The 19,949-nt window shown below is 40.9% G+C and overlaps 2 protein-coding genes across 4 annotated transcripts in view; one reads left to right on the plus strand and one right to left on the minus strand.

Moving 5' to 3' along the window:
- The window catches only part of LOC137277330 (ubiquitin-like protein 7), a 55,495-nt gene extending 52,167 nt beyond the window's left edge, over positions 1–3,328 (plus strand). For both annotated transcript variants that reach the window (XM_067809015.1, XM_067809014.1), the window contains exons 9-10: positions 1,611–1,718; positions 2,977–3,328. In XM_067809015.1, coding sequence (XP_067665116.1) covers positions 1,611–1,718; positions 2,977–3,102 — 234 coding nt within the window. In that variant the 3' untranslated portion in view covers positions 3,103–3,328. The remainder of the gene's footprint in view (positions 1–1,610; positions 1,719–2,976) is intronic.
- The window catches only part of LOC137277327 (alpha-2-macroglobulin-like protein 1), a 63,124-nt gene continuing 46,438 nt past the window's right edge, over positions 3,264–19,949 (minus strand). For both annotated transcript variants that reach the window (XM_067809011.1, XM_067809010.1), the window contains exons 25-39: positions 19,734–19,910; positions 19,089–19,411; positions 18,578–18,743; positions 17,948–18,162; positions 17,184–17,402; positions 16,743–16,876; positions 15,424–15,517; positions 15,061–15,144; positions 14,550–14,658; positions 13,829–13,954; positions 13,466–13,500; positions 12,839–12,920; positions 9,159–9,302; positions 8,820–8,834; positions 3,264–5,099 (exon numbers count right to left, since the gene is read on the minus strand). In XM_067809011.1, coding sequence (XP_067665112.1) covers positions 4,921–5,099; positions 8,820–8,834; positions 9,159–9,302; positions 12,839–12,920; positions 13,466–13,500; positions 13,829–13,954; positions 14,550–14,658; positions 15,061–15,144; positions 15,424–15,517; positions 16,743–16,876; positions 17,184–17,402; positions 17,948–18,162; positions 18,578–18,743; positions 19,089–19,411; positions 19,734–19,910 — 2,102 coding nt within the window. In that variant the 3' untranslated portion in view covers positions 3,264–4,920. The remainder of the gene's footprint in view (positions 5,100–8,819; positions 8,835–9,158; positions 9,303–12,838; positions 12,921–13,465; positions 13,501–13,828; positions 13,955–14,549; positions 14,659–15,060; positions 15,145–15,423; positions 15,518–16,742; positions 16,877–17,183; positions 17,403–17,947; positions 18,163–18,577; positions 18,744–19,088; positions 19,412–19,733; positions 19,911–19,949) is intronic.

Consider the following 19,949-nt stretch of genomic DNA (forward strand, 5'->3'; position numbering starts at 1 on the left):
TTTATTCAAAATATGGTTACAACTGTAGAATTAGAACATTTTAATACTTATAAGTACCCGAAGGAGGATCTCTATAAAAAAGATTTTCAGACTGTGTCCAGCAACCTTGGCACGCTTAAAGTAGCTGACTCTATTCAAAGAATCTGCAACCTCTACAGGTTTGTTCGATTTGAAGTTGATTTTGTTGATGGCGATGTACTGCTGGACAGTACAGTGATGGGAGTAAACCAGGTGGAGTCCTTCACCAAGTGTGCCCAGAGTCAGTCCTTTGTGGAGAAGCTGTCTGAGAAGCCACTGCATCATGTGTATATGCAGTGTGTGGAACAGAACATCAATCCAACCGACTCCTTAGCCTAGATGAAGGCGGCTGGTCTCTAATGTGAGACTGAGGGCTTCCTTTTCGGTGCTCAGGACCAGTCACTTCCCACTCGCAATCGCCAGAAAGTGATTCTTAAAGAAAAGATCAATATGAAATGTCGTCTTTGCAATGAATTTACAGAGACTGTCCAACACCTTGTCAGTGGATGCCCTTCTTTGGCACAAACAGCATATCTTAAGATACATGATGGCATGGCTCGCTGCATTTACTATTGTCTCTGCCATGCCTTTGGCTTTGACCCTGAGGTCCATCCATGGTACGACCCTGAACATGTCCAGGGCGTCCTGGAAAATGATGCTTTCAAACTTCTCTGGAATAGGCCAGTATACAGCCTGAGATGAATTGCAGCCAACAAACCTGATCTTGTCCTTTTGGATAAGCCAATGAAATTATTTACATCATTGAATTTTCTGTCCCTTTTGACAGTAATGTGATTGGCAAGATTCAGGAAAAGCGTGATAAATATGCAGGCCTCACCTTTGAAATGTCTCGCTTGCATGTTCACTGTCATCAGACTCCCCATTGTTCTTGGTGCCCTTGGTTTAGCACCTCCTGATCTCTTGGCGCATATCAGGAGAGTGCCCTGGTTCTCCACCGGGAGCACAGCCCTTCTGACAGTCTAGATAATGCAGAAGGCTGCAGTGTTGGGGAGCCTTCACATTCTCCGGAAAGTTCTTGGTGGGTTCAAGTAGGCAGTGTTTCCTGGGAGAAGTCCCATTCACTGTCTGGGCTGCATGTAGAGGGGGCGAGGGCCCTGAGCTGATGATGAGCTTTACCAGCCTGACTGTGCCAGGATCACCCAAACCCTCTCTGCTGCATATCTATCTTAATCTGTAAATAATAAAAATAATAAGAGTACTTATATGGCGCCTCATCCCCATCACTAACGGACATGCTCTAAGCACATACCATGTACAAAGGTTAATAGAAAGTGAAATCTTATTACCATTGTCACTACATGAATATGAGAAACTACTCATAGATTCATGTGTTTGCTGTTATAAATACTACTGCCTTTTTCCACCTCAGCAACATGTAAACAACATAAGTACTTTTTAGTGATCAGTCATAGTAGGAGTGTTTCCTGTGTACAGTCGGTGTCAATTACTGTTACTTTATCTCAGTATATTGCTCTACACATTATTTGCCATGATCAAGTACCAATACTGAAAAGAACTGATAAGTCAATGAAAAGTGGTTCATAGTCATGTAATCTGTTTGATGTTACTAGTCTGGCGGGGCATCTACATCCAACGCCAATCCAAGCAGTGGACCTCCCATCATCTCCTCAGACTTCTTCCAGCAGGCTATGCTACAGGCCCAGAGTGCTGCCACAGAGGTGAGAGCTGCTGCTTTGTTGGACATCTCAGTCTCAAGTGTTGTTGTTTCAATCTCTCTTACCTGTTTCTGCTCACCTCACTGACAATTGTTTGTTAATTTGTAGGCAGGATGTTTTCTAGTGCAGAATTGTAGATAATACAGGTGATTTTGAGCATGCTTTATTTATGTGTTTTATCAAGCCATAACCTATGACATTTGGTTCTCCAGTCTATTCTGTAGAGCTGAAATTTTATTTCCGTAACTAATTTGCAAAAATGTATTGAACATTTGCATGAGTGTTTGTCAAACGTGTTCCAACTTGCAAAGATAATATGAATTAGGACCTGGATTCAACCTTTACCGTAAATCAGTTGGTGCAAGCAAAGACAAAGTACTGTCATTGTGAAAGGACGTGCAAAACTGGAAAACCATACCCCAACAAAGCAACCAGCCACTAAGTTTCATCAAATTACCTGTATCAATTTCATGATCAATTGCAAAAGGTATGGTTGCTGTAGAAACTAAACTTGACATATAGAAATGGTTCAGGCAATATTTTGAAGCTTTAGGTGTGATGTTTTTTCCATCCTTTTAGTATTGGAGATATGAGAATATTACAGGCACATCACAAGTAAGGCAGCATTCTGGACATCTTGACCATATGCCTTTCAGAGTCAACTGAAGTTGAAAGAACTGTACATGACCTTAAGTATCATCTTCTCTGATACTGCTTGACTGATGAAGCTGAAACTGGCATGCAGATGGATGTTTTGGGTTTTTTTTGTTTGTTTAGTGGGTAATATGATGTTTTCCCAACCAAAGTGTACATCTGAGCAATGTAGCTTATTGTCTGTGTGTGTCAGTGTAAATAAATGGTTAAAATAGGTGTAGGAGCAGCTTCATAGATGTGTTGACCAGTGTCTTGGTTGTTAGTTGGACAATCCAGACACCATAATTTATGGATCCTTCTCTGGATTGTCAGAATGGAATATTTACACGTCACCTTATATGTACCTGAAATATTGCTGAATGTGGCATTGAACATCACATACATCAAAAATTGGACTTTGATGTGCATCTGTAGCTCATCGGGAATGTGTCTGTGGAGTGGTCCAACCATGATAAGCAATTGTCAGCTACTGGTACTTATGAACATGATCCTGAGATAACACAGGCAGTGTTGATGAGGTAAAAGTATCTGTATTTGACTGACTGCTTGCAAGTCATGTCTCTGTCAATCTGATTCTAATGCACCTTGTTTGTTGCTTCCTCACCAGGCACAGATGCAGCAGCTGCGAGACATGGGCATCACCGATGACAACCTGGCACGACGTGCACTGGATGCAACCGGTGGAGACATTCAGGCTGCCTTGGAACTCATTTTTGCAGATCAGAATACATGATGTCACTTTCCAATCAAGGATATATTAGACTGTTGACAAAATGAAGATTTGTGAATATCTGGTCAGTCTATCAGTGTAGGAGGTTTTCCAGAAACTAACATCTTGTATGACCATATAAATTCCCATGGATCAAAGTGGAATCAAGACAGACCTCAGAAGAGTGGAATAATAATTGTTTATTTCACGTTCCTAGACACTGTAATGGTAATAAACAACCAGGTATGTGTATGGTGTTATCTTTGCATCAAACCTGATCACTTCTGTCCAGCAAAATGGCAAGAATAAGAAATATATTTGATTCAGCACAGTGTCTGACATGCTTTCGAGAGAAAGGTGATGTCTTAAAGGCCTTACTCAGAAATTCATAGTTATCAAACAGCAACTCATCAGCTATGACAAATATAGCTCTTTTTCATCAAAAGACATAGTGAGTAATGTTTTTTCTCACTATAAATGAGAAGTACACATATTGCTGCTCCAACTTTTCAACCATTATAAATTCAAATTTAAAGTAAACCTTCATAGTGCAACTAAACAATAGAAAAGTACAAATAACTCGATGTATGCTTGGTGAACAATGCAAGCTTGGCACCAGTATATGTTGTATATATATGTAATATATTATGTACATGCATCATAGTCACATAAAGTTCACCATGAATATAAGATACATGTTACACCAAACAACAAGAACAATTCAACTACTGGCCACTTAACTACACCAAACTACAAGACGAGAAGATTCTATGTACAGGGAAGTGGCAGGGGTTCAAAAATCCCATCGCCCAACACCTGGGACAAGTCATTTTTCATTTCGAGCAATCAAATAATGGTATCTAACTTGTCCGTTGGCTACTATATAATTTCCACTTATGGTTTCGAACAGCAGTTAAACTTCGATTTCATTTCATATCTGTTCATAATGTAGCTATTACATTTCGCAATAATAGTAATTTAAAGCTATTGCTCTTTGAAATTTATCACCCTTCGATAAATGGTCCAGTAGACATTAACATCAAACATTGTGTCATAAAATCAGGACAAGTGGAAAATTAGTCCAGACAAGTTACTTTCTTGAAGTCACTTGCCCAGTGGCAAGTCGCTTTTAAAAAACCATTTGAACCCCTGAGTGGTAAATGAGATGGAATGGTAGTTTGGAATAGGTGCATGAACATCAGATTCAAATAATAACACAAACTGGTATTTCTGTCATGTCAACAATGTATTCTCTACGTCAAATGTGTATACTAGTAATGACAGACAATACCATGAATCTCAGCAATGCCCCAAAATGCGATTGCGGTAGGGCTATCTTTTTATGCAGTCTTTTAGGCTGGTGTAGGAAAAGCTGGTATTTATTTGTTAAAGCAAATACAGTCTTGGAGATGTAATCTTTTGTTGCTCAGAAGAACCATGGAACTGAAAGTCAAGTCAAGGAGTAATGAAATGTTCTGTTTCAATGAATAGCTGAGATATCACACAAAAGACATCATACATTCCAGTCTTACATTATAGGAAAAATATAAACTTTATCTGTCCATTTGAAAACTGTACATTGGAATTTTTCATGTCTATGTTTCTGAGTGTAATTGCAACATATCAGTGTACTGTTGGACAATGACAACATTCAGTTTTTTAGATTGGGGTAGTAATGATTGCCACGAGTTTAATGACTGGGACTGGAAACCATTCCTTCACTACCCAGGAGAAACAATGCATTAATGTCCATTGAGGATTAGTCTCCTCTTGCTTCGGACATACAAACGTACCAGACATTCAACCAACACTCTTATTTATATAGCAAGGGTGATTTAGTTTCTACGATTTGCGACTGCAACTTCGTGCCTTTTTCCGAGTCTCTTTCTCCACTCTCCGGTTCCGGTCAAGGTTAATGATAACAGAATTTGAGTCGAGGCGAATCATGTGACCAACGTTCCCGAGCTTGACAACCTGAACCAATGACCTCTCCCTCTTAGACAGAATCAACAGACGGCGCACTGGGGGGAAAAAACAACACAAGTTGATCCTCACATTATGCTTTCCAGACAGACTTATATGTTCTGTGTGTGGTGGCAAATGTTTGCATAACAGCTGAACTTACTTAAGGCCTGTTTGATTATTGCAAAACCTGAATTGTCAAGTTTCTGATACATGGTTTCAAAGTGAAACTAGTTTCTTGCTTCATAAATGAGAGTGGTTTCACCATCAGGTTTCGAGATCAATACCAAGAAATGTAGACTGTATTTGTGGAGCAAATTAGAAACATTGTTGAAGGTAATGTTTTCTGTCATTTTATCAGTGAATTAACAAATAATACAGACATGAGATGCTTGTAGGGGTAAATGATTGCATGTATGGAATTATGCTGTTACAGTTACTTCGTATACAATTCACATGAAATAGACTGGAGCTTTAAATATTTTCCTAGTTCTCAGTTATTTTTTTAGCATTATATTCGATTTCAGAAATTGCTGCTCTGTTTTGCCACCAAGATCAGCTGAGCTTGGCACCTAAAAATGCAGCTCAACATGGTGGTTTCTGCCATGTTTGTTACAAGAGAACCCGAAACCAAAACTCTGAAGATTTAGAATCAGTTTTTGGTTTCCACATAATCAAGCGCATGGTTTTCAAAAGAAATAACCGAAACCAATCAAATAGGCCATTAGAGTAGGCTTTCTGTTGTGAAATAAACTGATATCAACAAAAAGTGATGTCAACAATTTGTATCAAATGTTATATTTGGGGGGTAATATACATTCTAGTAGAGTGCAAATTCAAGTAATTATTGGGGCTTTAGTCACTTTCTGAGCAAAGAACCAAATCACCAGCCTCCGATATTTAGAAAAAGTCCTACAAATAGTCTATATCAGTCAGGCAACTAATCGCCAGCACACACGGTCATCCACCTAGCTGTACACTACCACAGGGGTACACAAAGTATGCAGCCTAGACTACCAGTTGTCTGACCTCCGACTTCCGTTTTTGTGGAGGTCGTGGTAGCTGAGCAGGCTAGATGGCTGACTTTGTGTGCTGGTGATTAAATGCTTAACTCAGGGTGCCCATTCGAATGCCGCAGGGGACACAACCAAAAACAAGTACTAGAATTTGTACTTCACTAAGAATGAGTGAGTGAGTTCAGTTTTACGCCACACTCCGCAATATTCAAGCTATATGGCGGCGGTATGTAAATAATCGAGTCTGGACCAGACAATCCCGTGATCAACAGCATGAACATCAATTTGCGCAATTGTGAACTGATCACATGTGAACCAAGTCAGTGAGCCATGACCACTGGATCCCTTAGAGGCCTTTTATGGCAAGCATGGGTTGCTGAAGTCCTATTCTACCCTGGACCTTCAGGGTCTTCTTTACTAAAAAAGTGTAATCCTAAATATGACATGTGGCACTTGACTATTTTCTAAATGGCATCATGTAATCATTTGCTTGCTTGTGCAAACATCACCAGTGATCACAGAACCCGTTTGCATGCAGTTTACATACATATACATATTTTGTGAAACTCAGGTGATAATTTTTTGACATATTCAATCAAGATAACATGCATGCATCCAGTGATTTTATCATTTTAGCTAAATATACTGGACAAAACTAGTTAGGGATATATGTAAATTTTGAAATTCTGAATATCTATTCAAAGACACACTGATAAAATATCAATCCTAAAAATACCAATATCCCTAACTTATTTTGTCCATTATAGGATATGTCGCTATGTTCTTGTTTGTGAGGGATCGGTTAACTTAAATGTCCCTGCATCACGATTAGTACATGTGTATACGTTCACGCATGTTGATATATACTAGGCACAAAGAAACTGCATTCAAAAACTTAAAATCTAAATATATCAAACTGTGTGGACACATAAGGATTTAAACTCAGAGATTAGTCACATGTATCCAACATGCATGCACGTGTCACGTTCCCTGACGTCAGACGATGGTTTCGTCCTTGAGACGTGCAATACGTTCTTGCACGTACATTCTGAGAAACAGAGCAAATGAATGCCACACAATACTGTCACTTTGGAAAGCTCAAACCCTGCCCTTGCGATCGTTCAAAAATGAAACGGCTATTGAAACGCATAGCATGCCAAGACTAATGTCTGCACAAGTTTGTGAGGCCACTGGGATGATCCGTGGGGGAATGTCTCAACGACACATTTCCACTGCCACCGGAACACCATTTCTGCACTGGTGAGAAGCTACCAGAAAACAAACGATGTCATCGATTGACCGCGTTCAGGACGTCCACGTATAACAGATGGATAAGGGTGGCCCATCTTCGCCCGAGGTTTCAGACTGCAGTGTTGACTGAGCGGACCATCGCAGGACTTCGCCTCATTCACCCCAACACAGTTGGACAACGTCTACGTCATCACGGGATCAGATCAGGACGTCCGCCATACGACCTATACTGACACAGCATCATCGACAAATCTCGCCGAATGTGGTGCCGAAATCACGTCCGCAGACCCTTGTTTTGGTGGAGAAATGTTGTTTCTACAGAAGAGTCCAGATTTAACATTTTCTATTGTGAGGGACGTCGTGCCCATAGACGCAAGGGAGAATGTTATGCACAGGCATGTGTCCTGGAGAGAAATCTCTTTGGTGGTGGTTGTGGTTCCGTGATGATTTGGATGGTATAACAGCATGCCAAACAACTCCTTTGGTGATTGTTCAGGGCAACGTAATTGGTGTGGGCTACATGGATCCGATTTTTCGACCTGTGGCAATTCCTTTTCTCCAACGTCATGGCCCTTGAGTTAACATTCCAACAGGACAATGCCCACCCTCATACGGTAAGGGCTGCTATAGATTTCTTGCAACAGCACAACGTTGACTTACCGCCTTGGCCTGCAAATGTACGGGATCTCTGCCCGACAAAGCATGTTTCGGACGAGATGGATCGACCTCAACGCCGTCTTCCTCATCCGCCAGATTACGTCCTTGACCTTACAAAAGAACTTGAGAGAATCTGGCGTGACATCCCACAAGCTATCCTTGCATGTTTGATGGGCTCTATGCGTCGTCGATGCACTGCAGTTTTCAACCCCGATGGTGGACATACCCGTTGTTGAGCTTGTGACATCGTCGTTTGACCCCTGTACCGCGCGTGGACTCATGACGTCAATTTGACTTTTCAATTGAAATTGTCCCGACTTGTTATTGTCTCATGATCTCCCATTTAGGTTTATATGTACCTTTGCCATTGTTATCGTACGTATCAACTGGGATAATATTTTGTTTCTTTAAGTGGTTAGACTAGTATAGTATAAGAACTAAATTCAAGAAAATGGAGATAGGGATTTCAAGTAAGCAGACCGTTATTGTTTATAAGTATCTGTAATCATGTATGCCATCATGAAGCATTGTCAGATTAAGTAATCTGTTCTGTTTCACGTTAGCACTCCATGATAACGATGTTCTCAACAAGTGTCAACAAAGATTAGAGAAGAAGCATGTTCAATTGTGGATGTGATGCTCACAATTAGCATCGACAAAATTACAGTTAGTAGGTATTAGAAACGAAATAATACAGGAAGTGAATTGCGTGTTGAAGCTCAGTTGGAAGCATATATATACACAGACATCCAGAGGCAAACTGAGGCTGCACCCGACTGGGAAGTACTTACGAACATTTTGGACAGAGAAGCGACAGTCATTGAAGCAAAGCCAGATATAAGGAAAACAACTTACCCCTTTTCTTTTCATCTGCACATACCCGAGTTGAAACATTAGTTCAAGACAACTAAACGTTTAAAACTTGTACCCGAGTTTAACAACACTCCAGCAAAATCCTTAAACTCACCAGTTTCACGTTATTTTTCATCTACCTAGGAAATCGAACTGTTCAATCTGGCCAGCCAAAACTTATGCTTCTAAACCACCCGAAGAAGACAGGTCAACTTTTGGCTGTTCATGACCTGTCGGGTTTATCAGATAGGAAATCCTAAGTACGGCAATACAACCACGGATATGACGCTTTCATATCTGTCATATTCAGAGACAAAATAACCCAAAGATGGATATACTTACTTGGAGGATTAAGGAGATCGCACTGGCATTCCGACCCCAGAAAGTAACTTGCGAACACGTCTATTTTTGTCTTTCGTCTTGGTCTGAGATCAGCTTTGATTTTCATGGACGCTTTACCATTTCGACCCGCTTGAACTTTATATACTGGAGAGAAAGGCAAAAGGCACTGCAAAACTGTAAGGGGTAAGTCACATGAAGGTTTGTTGATTGTGTAAGGCAGTGAAGAAATATTTTAGCTTAAGAACTTGGATCTTGTTTGTTGGCGCCGTACTCAGTAATATTCCATCTGTATGGCGACAGTCTGTAAGCATTCCAGTCTGGACAAAATAATCCAACTCAATCATAAGTATCGAATCTACGCAGCTGGTATGCGATGTCATGTGTCAACCAAGTCAGCGAGCCTCATCACCAGGGCCCGCTTGCACAGAGCAATCTTAGTTACAATCAATCTTAGGCCCCTACAATCAACTTTACAATCACCGTACAATTGCTCTAATCCACTTGCACAAATACGATCTTAAGACAGCATGGATTTAAGATCGCAATCTTAACTAAGATCGAACTCTTCAACGTTGGAGGTAGACATTTCTTAAACTCGACTCCTGTCTACAGTTGTCTTCAAGTGCGCATAGCATGCAGCGCAAATAAAACGTGGAACTTGTTCCCGCACGCAAATGACATCCCTTCCTTAATCGCACCTTGCAGATTTTTCATCAAAACAAAACAAAACAACCCCCAAACCCACAAATCTTTGAAGGAAACGATAACGTTGAAGAAGGAACGATAACGTGGAAGGTAACATGTATAATCACTCGTACCTCAGGGGTTATTCTCTAATTTTTCTACATTCTAATTTTTTATGAACTAAACATGTGATACTGCAACCACAGACCTATCATGTTTTATGCAAGTATTGAAATACAAACAAATACGTTAACAAATTGGGTCTTGAGTTATTGATCTAATAATCATGAAATTAAAAGATAGCACATAAATAAAATTTCCTTATGATATAACACCTAAATGTACTATGATTTGTCAGTGGTTGTCAGTTGAACATAGTTTGGCATCTCGTAGGTGTTATTTGGAGTAAAATCCCCAATATATCCCGCAAGCATTAGATTTGTAAAGATATGAAAGTGTGACATGACTGTGGGAGTGTTGTGGAAAATTCATGACAGGGAAATATGAAAACGTTATTATTTCGTGTGTGTTGTATGTGTTGTTGAATGCTCATCCACAGTATATTAATTACTTTATCCTATTGATAATTATTTTTTCGTTTTGTCAAAAAAAACGTTTTATGCAAATATCACATACCCCAGCAAGTGTATTTTTCCCGTTTGAAGAATACTTGTATTATATTTAAAAAGCATAGATTACAACTCTTGTCCCTCGTCAGATTCAATTTTTACAAGTAGAAAAAACATAATTCTGCACGTTATCCAACTGTAGATTATTTCAATGATAAACTAAGAGAAAATCATCAACCGAAAAGAAACATGTGGAGATCTGTTCTGTCACAAGAGAACATGCATTGTATTTGGGCATGGCAGATTTTACGGCAACGGCATAATCTGCAAAGGGAAACCACTCCCATCTTGCGTAAAAACTAAAATTAGCTGCCCTTGAGTTATTGAAAAGGTCATGGCCACTGCTAATCGCAGCAGACACCTTTCGTTACTATCCTTTCCTTGTTTATCAAAAAGGTATGGTGTTCATACTTTTTCCAACACTGAATCGGGTGAGAAATGTACTTTATGATATCGACTCGATAATGATGTTGTTCACTACCGCAAATAACGATATTTCTGACGTTAAATCGATGTTGCATTCTCCGTGTTGTTGAAGTGTCGAGGCGAATCATACAGTTTTATGCAGTATGAAAGCAATCCCCTAACGTAAAGCTAATTATTTGCGTGGAATTGACACCAACTTGGACGCCATTTTGCTCTTGACTACAATGATATTAGCTCCTTACAATTGGTTCCGACCAATTGTAAGTTTTGATTGTAACTTACAATGATCTTAGCCTACAATCGCTTTGTGCAAGTGGATGGCGATTGTAGCCGGTGCCTAAGATCGCGATCTTAAGGATTTACAATAATTGTAGCTCTAAGATCGTTTTGTGCAAGTGGGCCCAGATCTCGTTATTCGCCCCTTAAGATAAACATTTGTTACCAAAGACCAACCACAGGCAAACTGTAGCGCAAATGGGGTTGCGCAGCGTAGAGAATATGACCGCTCGCATATATGAAGACTGGTCATTTTCTCTACGTTGCGGAATCCCATTTGCGCTACAGTTTGCCTGTGGACCAACCAACTCTAACCGGTGTCCTAACCGGTTGTGAGATTTGGAATCTCATACAGACAATCGAGTGACTGTCACCATGGGCGTTGATTTAGGCAATTGAGATACGATTGCAAGCATCAGATAGGTCAGAGTCTAACCATCCAACCCATTCAGATACTCTTTCAACAAGCAAAAGGGGTCTATATCCTCTTTCAGCAACTCAAACCAGAAATTCCACACACAATGGGACATATCCTCATGTTCGAGATGACGCTATAATGACGTTCACCCTGAAGTGGTCGATCATGGACATAGAGACTTGTATCGCTTAGAAACGGTGTTAGAAAGGCATACAGGTGTATAGACCATACCCTAGTACTATATAAAAGGATAATAGTACCAGGGTACGGTTCATGTCATAATACTGATTACAGAACAGTCTCGTTTCCTGTTTACCAGGTTTCGTCATATTCCGCAACTTACTGTGATAACCAGTCCTGAATTCTCAGACTGGAATCATTTAACTGGATGCGTAAATATCAGTCAGTATGATTTGATGTCTAAGCGCTTGTATATTGATTCCAACACTAAGCTCCTCCTAATCCAAGCAACCACGCCGCAGAGCGTGCTCTCTCGCAGAGCGAGCTCTGACACACGGAAACCCTGGAAATCGTGGAAATCTCAAAACGAAACTCTGCCGCCAGAAAAGTCGAACTTTTATTTCATCAACTGATATTTCATCAACATGATTGTGCGTTACAGATCTACGCTGAATAAGCGCAAAAACACATAACAGGTTTAACCAGTGAGCCAGATGCATTGTGAATCATTTTACCTGAAACAAGGGCTGTTTGTGATTCCATAGTTAAGGTATGCTACCTGAACTTCAACATGAAATATAGAAAGACGGTACGCGTACGTGTTATTAAAGTTTAAAATTAAAATTCATTTGTAAATACCATTGTCTTATGAAACAAAGAATTGGAATTCAGTTTAACCAGAGCTGTTTGTGGTGTCATTTTTCACTTTCACACGCGAAAATTCGGATATGCTAAAAAAGTTGGTCAATGTTTGAATAGGTTAATGAGACTTATGTTTCGGTATGATACACCTGTATGTGTTTCTAATCCAGTTTCTATGCGATACAAGTCCCTGTGATCATGGGTAAGTCACCTGTTCTTACTTTAGTAACAGCCTTCCAATAGAAAGAATTTAGCGATCACATGACCATATAGATGAGTGAGAGCCATAGTATAATATGGTTTTTAATTATATATGCGTTCTAAATGATGTATTTCACATTTGTCGGAAATATTACTATATATTGACTATATGGTCGTGTATGGTACCTATAGCACAAACGAAAACAATATCAATGCACGCTTACTTGCTTTCGAATGACATATTAATTGACCGAAATCTTCTGGTTTCTCGTTAAGACAAACAGGGCATCCCGCCGTCTCCTGCATCTGCAACATGAAGACAACTATGTATGTGCAGTATAAGAAAGGGGAACAACAACTTGATCCACATACAAACAGCTGCTGTGGTGCCGAGCTGTAAACTTCAGCAGTCTGGTGTTGTTGGACTGGATCGATGTACCCAGTTTTGTACTGTACTTTCGATTTCTGTTTACCATAGACTGATATCGGCATTTTGTTGAGATGACGTAATGTGACCAACTAGTGACGACATGTGGACAGTGTCTGACGTCATATGACCAACTAGTGACGACATGTGGACAGTGTCTGACGTCATATGACAATCAACTCTTGGAATCACAAATAAAAACAATCGGGTAATGACCATCACCATTGCCCTTATATGTGTTTTCTGTTGAGATTAATCGACACGGGAAGACATTCTAACTCTGAACTATACATAAAAACAGCATTTACAATATTCGTTTTGTGTATCAAAGTAGTGTAATGAAAATGATTAGCATTCTAATAAATCATCTTCCCTCGTCAGAAGCAACATATTGGTTGTTCTTCTACAGCAAAAAAGCACCAACCTTCTGTGAAGGGAGCGGGGGCATGTTCATCAGGTCTGAAACAGAGGGAGTTTTTAACCCATCAGACAACCTCGACTGACATCAAATACAACTAAACTGAAAAGAAGGAACAAGTGAATTAGTACACCGAGGGGGAAACAATATCGCTTGACAATGTTCACATAAAACACTCTCAACTCATTGAAAGCCCATCACTGTCTGCTATTTCCTATGTTCGGATTAACACATCAAATATCCAGATTTTAGCTATTAGTTACCCACGTGTCCTTTATCAGTATTTCTCTTGTTCACATCATAACCGATCTGAGATGCAGGTTTCCAAAATTGTAACAAAATAACCTAAATCAGAGTTCATCATCTTACTTTGTATTCGATTCTGCACAAGGTTTGGTGAGCCTGCCATCCCAGTCGGTACCGTTGTTTGATCCGGGATTTCAGCTTTAGTTCCACACGTTGTGTCAATCGCGTAGGATTTAACAACGGTTACATCTGAAAAAAAGAACGTCGACAATAAATAGGCAGCAGATTATTTATGCCTCGACAAACATCGAGCTCTAAAAAAGGCTTCAAATGCTGAAATAACACGCGACTTGCACGTGTAACGATGGAATTTCGTGCTCGGACATGTGGCCGCTGATAACTACGATTCAACTTAACGTGTAGAACAGACAACACCAGCGTCAAGCAGAGGCGCGAAAACGTTAGCTTCGTTTTGGGATAAACAAGTGAATTTAGGAATACCTTCCTAAGTCAGGGTGTTGGGTTTTATGTCCAACCACAATAACGACCGACCTCGAGACACTGGGAAAGTGGAACATACACCGTGCAAGTACAGGAAATCCAACACGAGTCTTCGGCATCATTAGCCGACGCTTTCACTATGAGACTAGCCCCATCATCCCCGTGCCAGCATATCGTGGCGACCTAACACAACTCAAGCGGGAAAAGACGGCGGAATCACTGAACATGACTACCACATCCAACTTTGATTACTAGGAACCCAGCTGACGTGACTTCTGCATAATATGAAATGTGCAATGTGACATGTAAATAACAATTAAACAAGACAACTGTCTTTGGTTACCCTTTTCGTAATACTGGAAAGCTTGTATTTCGGCCGGCTTCGGATCAGACACTGCTAGGTTTCGGTCTTGTTCCAGTTCGAATTCGAAACAGCGTTTTCTAACATCAAGCTGGAAATCGACAAAAATATGCACGTGTGTGACTGAGGGACTGGGTAAATGTTGTTATGAAACTTTACAGTAAAATTGTGGGATAGTAAATTATCAAATGAAAAGGAAGCTAATAGCTGCGATCGAGGTCACAACAGGTCATATATTCCAACCAGCTGATCATTACTGTGTTGGGTTCTGATCCAGGATCGACAGGCCTGGTCAAGACCACACTGACTGGAGTAAAGCACGACATGTCATGCACATGTATGTTATTATCTTGGTGCTCTTCTGTATTATTCCTTACTTATTGAAATATTTGAATCCATTCAGTCGCAACATATTCTTATGTTTTTGTTTTATTTTCAATAGATGGGAGTCCTTGTTGAAAATGAATGAGAGGAAAGAATAAATAGTGCTCACCTCATCAAAATAAAATGCTACTAAACCCTTTTTGACATCATTTTCGTATTTCTTCATGCTCAAAATAGGGAAAACACTATCAAGCTGAAATATGAAAAGGAATATACACATTAGTAAATTCACAGACTCATCAGTATGATGTAATTGCATTGAAATCACACATAATCCCCTGGTTTTTCATGTACTAACGTTATGTGTTAATCAGTAATGTAAGAAATCAGTTGTGTTTAACGCCGTGTAATTCCCGTGGTGTTTCTCATTGGGGACAGGGAGGTGGGACTGCATTACGGCTGCTTCCCTATCGTGCTGATCATGTATTTCATACCAGAATTTCTATACAATATTTTCGCATTATCGACCTACTTGTTGCAAGGAGTTAAGGACCGGTGTCCAGGCCGTCACCATCTTCACCGTTAGCATACTCATCCCAGCGCTGAAGCCCTTCTCACCCATAAAACTGAAAATACCCAAATAAAATCGATAATAAATAGGTTTTTGTGATCGTGCTGTCAAATAAGACGAATACATGCTCACGTAATCCATCAGTAACAGTTTGTTTTATATGTCAGTTCTCATGCAATTATTGATTTTGTTGTGCTGAAAGCTGGAATACTGCGTAAAGCAACATAAACATCTAATAACATTGGCACCATCCTAAATAGGCAAAGTGGTTTGCGTTGTCGACGAGGCACTGGAAATACAGTTTGCGATCAGACCATGCTCATTCTTGACGTACATTTGTATACGGCAGCCATTACTGGGTTTTTTCACTGTCTGTGATTGTTGTTTTGTTTGGGGTTTTTTTGTTTTGTTTTGTTTTGTTTTGGGGTTTGTTTTGTTTCTTTTTTTCATTACATCAAGCTTTTCGGTTGTTCACATTTCGAACGGATTATACTTTTGACTTAATTCTGCTTCTTACTAAGTAGCACAAGAAAATATCACCCACGCTATATCGCTTGAAGAAAGAATTGAACTACAATTATTTGATAGATGATATCGGAGCAAAGCTATATTTAATGACTTAAAAAGGAGGTGAGGTGAATTGTATTTTTTACGCAGCACTTAAGAATATTTCGCTCATATGACGACGTGCATGCATGTATATGTGTGGCTGCTTGTAGCAGCCCAGGCTTAAGCTGGTTCTATAGTGCTAGCCCACACAGACACCATGCAACAGTTTCGCATGAACACCCCACTTAGACACATCATACTGACTCCCAACCGACCAGTCCTTGTTGTACCCACTGAGGTAAGACGCGGCTGGGAATCGATCATGCAATCTTCCGCTCTCCGACTTTGTAAAGAAACAGGCAATGTATGAACATTTAGTTAATGACAAATCCTGACTTATTCACATGTTTGTGTGTATGCATGGGTAAGGATGTGTGAAACAATGATATATACCCTTTTTTTCTTTTACCTTTCATGCCCTGTGTAATACATATCCCGACTGTGCCGTGTAATATCTTTACAGGATTAAACATTAAAAATATCCCAAAAATAATAAATAAACAAATCCAGATCTATGAGAGATCTCTCAAAACTTCGATTTGAGATTATACCGGCAACCTCTGAGGGGACGTCTGTCTGACAGTACAGCTGTTGACATGCACTGTAAAATCCTTTCATCAAAGTTCAAGGGCTATGAGATCAGTGCCACTGATTGACTACAAGGGTTATACCTGACACATATCCTGATTGATCGGCGGGCACAATCACTCCTCTTCGTCCTTGACCTTCTTACCGCGACGCTGAGGTTAAACAGAGGTTTGTCGATTCCCAGATTCTCGGGCAGTTTATTGAACTGCACATTAGCCTTTTAAAGGAAGCATAAACACACATGAGATATGTGTGACATGTCGCCGAAGCATTTAGGTTTTTGTTTGTTTTTCTTGTTCTTTTTGTAATTTTCTTTCTTTTAGAAACTAAGTGACGCGGTTAAAAGACATTCTATACCGCGGCCAAACTTGTCTCCACCGTAACTGTACATAAATTCATGTTTACTACCTTTCTCACTCAAACTGGTACTAGTATGGTTTGGTCGTAATCTGCAAGATGCAACATAACCCAGGAAGCATAAGCAGTAGAATGTAGACAGCAAAGCCTGCGACATGGAGCCCCACCTGTATCAAAGCACAACCTGTACCGTTGGTGGAGACAGTGAGTGTATTGGGCAGGTGCGTGATAGGAGCCTTCTGGAGTAGCAGTGTGTTCACCCCCGTGATGATGTCATACGTCTTACTCATCTTGTCGCCGTCGAAGGCCACGCTAAGGTCAGTGGCGTTGCCAGTGAATGTCTTGCTGGCGAACTCTGCCATTGCTTGAAGGCCAAGGACGGTATCCTGTAGCGACAGATGGATCAGATGAAGCTAACGAAACGATATCCGCCTCAAGCTAAATTTTTCATCCCCCCAAAACGAAGACAAATTGTACACATTGTTTCACCCCTGATACACCTTTGCACAGCCATGTCGAGTTCATAGACCTAGTTTTGCACAGACTAGTCATGCCAGATCGAAACTAACTACTATGGAGAGTGTATATTTTCATTTCGATAATTAAAGGCAGATCACCCCGCACATAGGGTAACATAGGGTTCTAAACAAAACTCCTTGTTACTGGGAAGATCATGGCTGGGGAATGCTTTGACAGTTGGTCACAATTATTTCTTCCTTGAGATTATCGACCGTAAAACTGCAAAACGTCTACACAAATGTTTGAGGGCATAGCTGAATGTATTTAAAGATACACCTCAGTAGGCCACACTCTGTACAACGTACTGTGTACGTTAGTGTAACACCACCAACATCACGCCAGATCACCAAAGTAGACACCACGCAGTTCACGGATATCTGGGTATACGGTAGTAAATAACGGCGGTGCCTACCTGAGTCGAGGCGAATCCCCCAAAGGAGTTTCTCTGCTGAGACAGCCACAAGATCGTTGGTTGTCCTCTAGCTATAGCCCCGTCTTCATAGTACAACAGCGTGGCCATGAGGCCGTATGACGTCATTTCGATTTCCGCTGACGGCGCTGTTCTGTAGTGCCACGTGTTGACAGCATCAGGCACGGAACCTGATCGTCCCCAGTAAGCCAACACTCCTGGAATAATAATGGCTTTGTTTTATCCCCTAGGGTATAGAAGCTGAGCACAAACCTTCACACACCGATGATTAATTACAGTGCTTTCAAAATCATTCCAAACGACAACTCAATATTAAATAGTCCAGTCTACAATTGTTTTCAAAGTAGAGTGAGATCATGTTCCTGTTCGAATTTGCCAAAGAGAGGATTGTTATTAGCATCGACAGCACACACTCAACAATGCCCTGAATGACGGTCATCGCCTAAAACAACGCGGCTGTGACAGCCAATAGTCTGTTCCAGTCAGTCTCATACTGAGTGTAACGTATGTTACTTTTAACGAGTAGTTTCTTTGTTTACACGACATCTTTCTCACTGCAAAATATGTGAGGAACACAAGACAAATGTGGAATACTGAACGGTGTCCACCTACCGTCAGAGATGACCCTTGCTTCGAGTTCGGTCATAACTGCGTCGGATGCCGGGCTGGAGGGGTCATTCATGGTCTGGGCGTAGGCAGTGAGGGTCAGTGTGTAGGTGTCCATTTCGTCCAGGGGCTGGAGGGACAGGCACCTCAAGGCGGTCCTCAACACTGGGTCCTACACAGGCGCAATGGGATACGTGGAGTACATGGCTCAAGCTTCATTATGCTGGCACACACAATGCACACATCATTAGTAACAAGATGCCTTGTATTAAAAAATTGTTTGAAACAGTCTGTCTTAAGGAATACCCGGGAATGAACAGAAATTACAGAAGTGCTATTTCGTACAACATATCTATTGTGACTCAGGATCTATTCATATTCTCTGTAAATTGCCAGATTCATTTTTCAAGTTATACACTAGCCTGATGGCCTACCCGCCATGTATGGTCTTGGCAGTAAGCGAGACACTACTTAAACTTAATATGTTACATTTGACCACTGTGTATCTGCTACTCACGTCGCGGGCCACGCGGGCCTCCAGCATTGCAACCACGACGAAGGCTGTGAGGGCTGTATCATCTTCCACCTTTCCCAGCCCGCCCATCATGTAGGAGCTGAACACCTTGCCCACCTCCCGGAAGCACCCGTTCTCCATCTGAGTAGACTTGAGGAAGGACACACTCGAGATCAGGTTGGTTTGGTCGATGTAAATAAAACGCTGGGCCTGGGCAAACGACTTGACGACGAACGCCGTTAGCCACGTGCTCCCAGAGGGGTCACTCTTCCCGAATGCACTAAAGGAGCCGTCACTGTGCATGTAGTTGAGTTCTCGGGTGTAACCTGTAGTAACATGACCTTGTGTAACATGCTGACAAGATAGTTCCGGATAGTTCAAGAACAACATGTCATTACATTCCGAAAGCTCAGGTGTGCAAAACCTCTCCACGCTGTAGCCTGGTTCTTCTGTATACTTCTCAGGTTTATCACCCATAGCAAAACAAATCCATACAGCTCATGCTTCATCGGGCTTAAATTATGGACGAAATTCCCAGAAGCCTTCCATATCACAAATCTATAATCAGTAGTTGAGAAGCTGACACAATGAACCAATGAAATAGTTCTACTGCCGTTATAAGGCAGAGGATGACTTCTCAGTTCTTACCTGTTTCCATGTATCTCTCACAGAGTAGTTTCATCTCCTGTGTAAGCTGGGAGGTGAACGTCAAATACTTGAGGACGTAGATGTTGGGAGTGAAAGTGATCATTGTCTGTTCGCCACATCCGGTGGGAAGTTGGACCAGGTTGTCAAGGTTACTCAGTGCAGGCCCCATGATGTCACCTGCCATTCAAAATCAAACATTTATTACAACTGTATTAT

The sequence above is a fragment of the Haliotis asinina genome, chromosome 3, assembly GCF_037392515.1.
Source record: "Haliotis asinina isolate JCU_RB_2024 chromosome 3, JCU_Hal_asi_v2, whole genome shotgun sequence".
Taxonomy (NCBI): Eukaryota; Metazoa; Mollusca; class Gastropoda; order Lepetellida; family Haliotidae; genus Haliotis; species Haliotis asinina.